General features: G+C 37.7%; 1 protein-coding gene across 1 annotated transcript; it reads right to left on the reverse strand.

Moving 5' to 3' along the window:
- Positions 1-2813: 2813 nt before the first annotated feature.
- Positions 2814-8141, reverse strand: psma4 (proteasome 20S subunit alpha 4). Its single transcript, XM_037768487.1, has 9 exons — positions 8064-8141; positions 7389-7419; positions 5997-6039; positions 5631-5793; positions 5378-5455; positions 5179-5267; positions 4658-4788; positions 3855-3978; positions 2814-3092 (listed from the first exon to the last, which is right to left on the reverse strand). Exons 2-9 carry the CDS (start codon positions 7389-7391, stop codon positions 2938-2940), a joined length of 786 nt encoding a protein of 261 aa, XP_037624415.1. The 5' UTR covers positions 7392-7419; positions 8064-8141; the 3' UTR covers positions 2814-2937.
- Positions 8142-8612: the final 471 nt, after the last annotated feature.

An 8612-nucleotide genomic window follows, 5' to 3' on the forward strand; every position in this document is an offset into this window, starting at 1 on the left:
CTCTTCACTTTTTCCACACTCTGTTAGGTTGCTAAAATCTACTGATGGTGAGATGAAGCTTCATGGATCTCTGAAGCTCTCCAGCAAATCGGTTCACAAAAGGATTCATTTCATGAGGCTTCATCTGGGCTTCATGATATATTACAGATGTGTGGCAGTGGTTTAACCGGGCAGAGGGCAGTGAATGTACTTGTGTAACTATAGGAAAATGATAGAGGGGAGACTTTATATCGTTTTATTCAGGAACAATAACTTCTCAACTGTGTTTCGACTTCGGGCGTCTTCAATTACATCATTGGTCTCAGACGATAGAAGTCTCAAGCCTTCACAGAAAACGTACCTGACACACGTTCCAAAAGCCTCGGCACAACACGTAACATCACTACTAAAACCATTCAAATTCATGTTTTCCTCTCATCAACAGGATTTTCGAATTTTTTGCAAATTTATTGAAGTGAAATGTCACACAGACAGAAGTATTCAATCTTTGCTATGACAATTACAATTTAGCTCCGGTGCCTCCACTTTCTCTTGATCATCTTAGAGGTTTTTCTCAAGCTTGATTGGAGTCCACCTGCGGTAAATTAAACTGATTGGACTTGATTTGGAGAGGCACACACACACCTGAAGTTTGGAACAACAAGCAGGACTCTAGCTGGAGCAATCGGTGGAGAAGGGCCTTCATAGTTGACCAAAAACTTGATGGTAACTCTGGCTGAGCTCCAGAGATCGTGTGTGGAGAAACTTCCAGAAGAACAACCATCAGTGCAACACTCAACCGATCTGGTATTTATAGCAGACTTTTAGTGGCCGGACTCAGCAAGTTAATATGTCAAACTTGTTGCTTGTCCACATCCGCTCTAAATTGCGTTATCCACAAAGAAAAAATACCTGATAGAAAGTAAAAACACAAATTTCCTGTTTTACAGCGAGGACCTGAAAACACCCAACAATGCCCACTGAAACAACCACGGTGTAATCATGGTCTCCTATTTCATAACAGATTAAAGTATACATTACACAATTCATGCAGAATACATTAAGACCATCTGCTCTGTCCTCGAGCAGAGACACATTTAGCTCTAATCCCATATTGATCTCAACTGTAAATCCACATAACTCTTAAAGTAATGGAAGAGTTGAGTAACTGACTGGTTTACTGAAAGTTGGCAAGATAAATGCGTACTTATCAGTCCACTCTTCATTAAAGGGGTAGTGCACACTTCAATGTGTTTTTGAGTTGTAAACTAAATGATAAGACCCATCGGTGCTGGTGTTGACATTTCTTACCAAATTTATAAAAGATCTGCATTTCATGGGTTGAAAATGGTTCAACACACTATTGTGTTGACTATTTACGACTTAACTATGTCATTAAATGTATATTAAATCATTTTACACGTCTAATCTGAGCTCTCACTGAGCAGCTCCTGCCTCACAAATCCACGACCCCTCTCTCTCTCTTTCTAGCACTTTTCTAAAGAAGAAGCCATGGGTGGAGTTGAGCTCTGACCTAGAAGTGAAGTTACATAATTAAAGCTGCGTTTTTCCACGTCAACTTTCCGCTTCAGGCTCTCATACGTTTGCCTGACAAACAACTTGAGTATTTACCATCAATCAGGACGTTGCATAATGGCGGCAAAACCGGTTAAAGTCGATTCATATTTCCTGCCAATCAGGAATGCATTTTACTCCTCAGTGAGCTGCCTCCTCGACGGAGGTCTGAGAGCATTTACTAGTTAAATATCTAGTGATCATAAGGGGTGTACGATACATCGATCTGGATCAATATATCGATTCAATGATCAACGATCCAACATCATAGATGCAAAGTGAAAACATCGATACATATCATCTTTAAGAGGCACATTCATTTTATTATTGATTCCCATGGCACGTCTGTGTCACCATGTCCGTCCAAATGCACCTCCATCCTACAGAGCCCAGTAAATTTGTCAAATCATATTTTAGTTGCTTCTTGTGAGTTAGTATAAATGTAACTGATTGTGTTAAATGGGCATAAAGATATCGTCTCATATCAATCGCAGGTCCCTGAATTTAATCAAATGGAAATTGTTTTGAGGCAGACTTTGTGATACCAGCAAATATTGTATCGTTGTCCCAAAACAATCAATATAATATTGTATTATTGTCCAAAAAAAATGGATATTTTGTATCGTCCCAAAAAAATATGTTGTATAGTTGTCAAAAAAAATCAATGTTATAATTGTCCCAAAAATATCGATATAGTATATATTTGTAAAAAAAAAAATCAATATAATATTGTATAGTTGTCAAAAAATATATATGTTGTAACATTGTCCAAAGAAAATCAAATATGCGTAATGAAACTTGTGTTTTACACCCTTAGTTATTATCATTATGGATTTCCCATGTTTTTAGGAGTCTGTTCACACTGATACAGGCTAATAAAAATAACACATTTTGTAATTAAGTGAAAATATTAAACCATGATGGGCTACTTAGGCCTAAATAAAAATAAAAATAAAAATTATTTGAAAGTCTACCTTTGCAGTGTCTGCTTGGATTCTGTCCCTTCGACAAATATATTTGATGACCTGTTTTAAACCTTTTGAAGTGGGTAGAAACAGACTCAGATTTTTTAATACCTACTCTGTTGTTGCTCAGTTTATCTCAATCACTACACGACTGAAACGTTTTAAATAATACTAGTTTTGACCGTGAATAAAGGAGAGCATTTTGAGCTTGTTACAGCCAAACACTACAACACTGAACCTGTAAAAGAGTTCATTTGAAACCAATAAAAACAATTAAATAACAAAAGAATCAAGTCAATAATTCATCATCTGGATTTATTTTAAGAAACAACACAAACAAACCTGAAGACTCACATTCGTTCTCACACACAAAACTCAACAAAGCGTGGGGGGTTGGGGAGGGGGGCACACAGCATCACTACTTGTCCTTCTCTTTCAGGTCTTTCTCTTTCTTGTCTTTCTCAGCTTTGGCTTCTTCTGCTTCGTGCTTCTTGATGAGCACCTCGACCTCCTTCTGCTTCAGCACTTTGATGCAGGTCTTGCCCTTCTCGCGGGTCAGCGTGGCGATCTCCACTGAAACAACAGAGACAGACGTAGACGGTAAGGAACCAGCTACTTACAGACTGAGCTGATGTTTCATATTGTAGAAGAAGATAATGTATTTTTATGTACACTAGTGATTTATATCTATATAATGTATATTTCAGTTAGATGCAGAGCAACATGTTGGAACAAGGATGTTACGCCATAATGAGCACCTGACCTGCCATAAAACAGGTTGACCAGGTACACTCTGTTGTCTCAAGGTCACATGTACAGTAGACTCTCACATGTGACCTTGTGTATTCAAGGTAAACAAATGAAACATACATTGAAAATGATTGGTGGACTATATTTTCAGGAACTGCTGTTATTATAATAACGGCCCTATTTGTTTACAGTAGTCACATTAACGTCTCGCAGCTGATTGGTTATGTTTTTTTGATGCTGAAACAGGACATAAGGACCGTTTGTTTTAAAGTAGTATTAATTATATAATGAATTAAAATCTAATCATCCTTGAGTCCAAGTGGATGTTTGTGCCAGATTTAAATGATTACATTTATCATTTTTGTTTGTTTGTTGATTGTCTGATAATGTATACTGCACTGTTTCTGTATGTTTGTTGTGTGGTTGACTGTAAATGTTTTGTTTTCAGGTCTCTCTTGAAAAAGACATATTTATCTCAAGTAAGTATGACATTCATTTGCTCTAAACATTTCTATAGTTTTTCAAATTATAGATCTACTTTTTAAAAAAAAAGGCCAATATCTCTCTAACTACTCAAATGTGCACCTTTCTCTGCAGACAACTTGCTGACGTCCATGGTTTTATTGAGGACTTTGACGGCGAGAGCGAGGGCTGAAGAAAGTGTCATCTCTCCCTCCTTGAAGTCCTGCTTCAGCATGGAGACGGCAGCCTGCGAGTGAGCAAAGAAAAAGAGACAAAGTAAAAGATCACTATAAAAACAACATCCTTCTTGTTACTGCTGCAGGAGGACGTGCAAAATTGTCTCCCCATCTGTTTTCAATTGTGAAGATTGCATTGAAACCTCAGTTCATTCTCTTCTCTCAGACTATTGACCGGCTGCCAGATCTCATATCTGCTCCTGAACGGCTCGCTGTGTGGAGCACAACGCCAACACTGTCAGGGTCAGGTGTGCGTTTCCTCACTGGAGACACTCAAACTAAACATGTGTGCACTCAGGGTACCGAAAGGCCTCTTGGACAAAAGTGTTCCCACAATGCTCTGAGGAGGCTCCGTTACCCACAATGCTCTGTGTGAGCAGCCCTGTGGATAGCCACTGAGATTAGCAAAACCGCCATAAATCAGGACTTACACAATTAGCAGCCCCAAGAGTCAGCACTAAGTAGGCCACAGCATGTCTGTTTATTGTGAGTGTCCGGCCCATTTCATGGCCACTGAGTTTAAAAACTCTGCGCTGCGGCGCCATCCAGTGTCACTGTGTGGAATAGCAGCTTTATAATGTTTGCAGTGTTCAAATCTAAATATTCAAGTTCCACACATATTAGCTTCTTTTGTAATTCAACTCTATTTAGTAATTCTTGGATAAGAGCTTTGAAGCCTGTGAGACTTACAGCGCTGTTGTTTCCGATGCAGGTGGCCTTCCAGCCTCCGTAGTTTCCACTGGGGTCGCTCTGGTAGAGCTGGAAGCCGTAGTGTTTATCCCAGCCCATGTAGAGCAGCGACACTCCAAACGGACGCTTTCCTGTGAGAATAAACACACACATACAACCACTTCATAACACTGATTCAGGTCAAGAGTCTGTGGTGTTCCTCACTTTTGATTTTTGAAACTAAATACTTTTAGATTAGATTGTTTATTAGTCAAACGACCAATGCTGGTAGAATTTGTTTTTCGGTACAGTATGTTATTCTCTGCAGCACAAATACATAAATGGACAACATTAGGCAATCATAGTAATGCATGTCAGTGGTATGTGAGGAGGGAGGAGTTCAGAGATTTCCTGGGAATCAAAGGCATAATTTGGCCACTGTATAGATTCTCACAAAGCTGGTCTCATCCAGATCTAAACTCTGCATGTAGATGAAACACTTGTCTCTTGCTATGACAGAACTGTGTGGTGCTGCTTTGTACCTCCAAACTGGGTGTAGGCCTGTTTGATGTCACACAGAGCCGTGACCAGCTGCTCGCAGGGGATTGGCTCCTGGTACTGCAGCAGGTACCTGCAACACAAATCATCACATTCATATCCATATTTGTATTTTCTTCCACTAGAAGCATGCAGAAGGTAGCAGCAGAAATTAAGAAGACTGTGATCCTGACTGGAGCTTACCTCTGTGCTATAAGCCTCAGCTCATTGGTCAGTACGTTGGCATCTGATGTGATTCCCGCCACACTGCACGCCATGTCTCTGCAAGGAAATGGGAAGATGTAGGACCATTGCAAAGACAGAGATTTTTCCCCTGCATATTTGATAATCTAATTGTTTATGCCAATCACAGGCGAATGCAAGCTGTTAAAGAAATATAATGAGTGACTTTAAAGTCGTAAACAATTGCATACTGCCTATTACAGTAGTAACTCACTCGTTGAGTTTGTAGATTTTCTCTGAGAAAAACACTTCGTCCAGCAGCTTGTGAATGTTCCTCCTCTCCGCCGCCAGCAGCACTCCGTCACTGGCTAAAATTCCCAGGCATGTGCCGGCGTGGCCGATGGCTTCCATGGCGTACTCGACCTGATACAGACGCCCTGCAAATGACACACAGTGCTGTCAAGACGAGGACGCAAGCACAGAGCACTAAGAGGCTAGAAAAAAGATGCTTAAACAAGTAAAACTTATATGTACAGTTGAGAAATTCTTAAAAGCATAAGGGTGAACTAGAATAAACTCAGAGCCTTTACACAGAAAACAACTTGCAGCCTCATCAGTTACATTATTCAGGAGCTCTTACCCTCCGGTGAGAAGATGGTTGTTCTTGAATCATATCGACGAGACTGAAAGGAAACAGAAAATGTGAACATGAAAACTAATTGGAACTTACTTAACTTCAAAATACAGACCACAGTGCTACAAGTAATCAGGATTATTTTGTTGGGGCTACTTCAGGGACAATACGTAAGCTTTCTCTTATAAATATCTTCAACACCTTCAACTACAAAATGTGGCTGTAAGCCCATACAATTCTGTTTTGGCTTATTCTTGTGGTTGTAAATGAAGCAACTGCATGCTGACCAGAATATCTAATTAAATCTTCTTGTTGATGAAAAGACTCCTTGGAAACATAAGTGTTAAGTAGACCGGCAGATCAGACTTAAGATCTGACAAGTGGCTTATAGAATGGATAACCCTGCACTCTTCAGCCAAAATACACCAGAATTTAATGGATTTGTTTTGTAAACTTATTTTGAGGGTACACTTAAAATCCTCAATAAACAATACAGATGAGGAACAAACGAATGAGTGGAGAAATACAATGAATGCAGATGGCACGAGGGGTCAGCGAATCTTTTCAATGAGTATGCAAAGGATGTGAATCGTAAGTTTTTGCCTTCACAGTACCCAGATCTAGACCCAATTTAATTGTTATGCGATATTTCAGAGCAAGGTGTGTGCTGATTCCGAAAATCTGTGACAAGGTGCATTGAAGCTTTTCTGAAGGCTTCAGGTGGCCAAACACCTTATAAACACTTTATGTTAGTTTCTTCTTTAAGTTTTCATCCATCTGTATGTTGAGGTCTTTTGATGAATGTACACAGCTTATGTTTTATGAGGTAAGATAAGATAAGATGAACCTTTATTAATCCCCAGAGGGAAATGCCGGTGTCAAAGCAGCAACATCAGCAAACAGAGTGAAACACAGGAGAGGTAAAGGTATACAAAAATGATAAAACAATAATAGAGATATAAAAGATACAGAGTGAATGGGTGAACATAGTGTGTGCAGTCCGTCAATAAATAAATGTAGTATGTACAATAAATAAATGTAATATGTGCGTATGTGCAGTCTATAAAGTGGTATATAGGATGTATAGTGTAAAGTAAGTGTAAAAATTATGCAGCATCATCATGTAAAATCCCCAGCTATCTAATGGACAAATAATAATAATTTAAATATTGTTTATCATTCACAAAGCCAGAGACTTATATCACAAGACCATGGGGGGATACTGAAGACAGACCATGGGGACATCAGCCTAAATTATACCTCTGGTCAAGGAGGAGCTGCAGAGATGTTTTGTTTTTATCTCAGAAAGTAGCCAAACATTAGAGAAAGAAAGAAGCTGAGCAGCACATTACATTTAATGCAAATACAAATGAACATCAAACATTAGAGTTCACTCACCATGTTTGCAGACTGCAGGTGAACTCTTCCACTGTGGAAAACAAAGACAAAGTTGATCTGATTGTTTTAATGAAGACAGTGAAGTTTACTGGAGCTAAACCAGCCAGATTAAATCATTATTAAACATGAAGTAGAGATCTGCTGGTTGATCTGCTGGTTGATCTGCTGGTTGATCTGCTGCTGGATGTGAAAGTGAAAGAGACTAAACTCAGAGTCTCTATTAGCTCACTAACATGTACTAAACACTAAACACTGACTGAGGTTGGTGTTAAACTCTCTGTATTATCTCAGGTTGATCAGGTTAATGTTAATAACTCATATAATGTAATAGTTAATGATAATAACTCATATAATGTAATAGTTAATGATAATAACTCATATAATGTAATAGTTAATGATAATAACTCATATAATGTAATAGTTAATGATAATAACTCATATAATGTTTACTAAAAGGCTCATTGAGTTTAACTGTTTTAACTGTTTAACTGGAGATGAATCAACAGATTTTGATCCATCGCTTCGTTTAAAGCTTTAAAACGAAGTTAGCGACCTAATGTTGGTATTTATAATAAGTATTCAACACACGGACCAATAAAAGAAGCTATAAACGTTATTAAAGACCGGGTTATGATGAGAGTTTTGATCTTTATTCGTGAAAATAAAAATGCTTACCGCTTAGAGAGCTTTCTGTGTGGCGCGGTTCGATGACGTCACATAGAGGCGTTGTTTCTACGACATACAGGTGCGACAAGCTATTTATTTTATTTATTTTATTTATTTTATTTATTTTATTCATTTTATTTATTTTATTTATTTTATTCATTTTATTTATTTTATTTATTTTATTTTTTACAGTAAATCAACTAATACATTATGATATATTATTATAGTTTTAAGCTGCCCAGCAGTAAATAATTAAAATTAACCCTAGCTTTAACAGCTGCAACATTATGTTCACATTAATGCATCACTAATTATAGTTTATATAATATAGTATATATAATATAGTATATATTATATAAAGTCATATAATATGATTCTGAAATAGGCCATTTTACATAATAAGAACTTTTAAAGGTCCCATATTGTGCTCATTTTCAGGTTCCTACTTGTATTTTGTGTTTCTACTAGAACATGTTTACATGCTGTAATGTTAAATAAAACACATTATTTTCCTCATACTGTCTGCCAGAATATACCTGTATTTATCCTTATGTCTGA

The sequence above is a fragment of the Sebastes umbrosus genome, chromosome 4, assembly GCF_015220745.1.
Source record: "Sebastes umbrosus isolate fSebUmb1 chromosome 4, fSebUmb1.pri, whole genome shotgun sequence".
Lineage (NCBI taxonomy): Eukaryota > Metazoa > Chordata > Actinopteri > Perciformes > Sebastidae > Sebastes > Sebastes umbrosus.

What these genes read in the sequence shown, in the direction of transcription:
- psma4 (XM_037768487.1), bottom strand. An exon ending in AAAATCTACAAACTCAACGA is followed by an intron (nt 5,456 to 5,630) that starts GTGAGTTACTAC and finishes ATTTCCTTGCAG; the next exon opens with AGACATGGCGTGCAGTGTGG. An exon ending in CAAGTTGTCTGCAGAGAAAG is followed by an intron (nt 3,093 to 3,854) that starts GTGCACATTTGA and finishes CTGTTGTTTCAG; the next exon opens with TGGAGATCGCCACGCTGACC.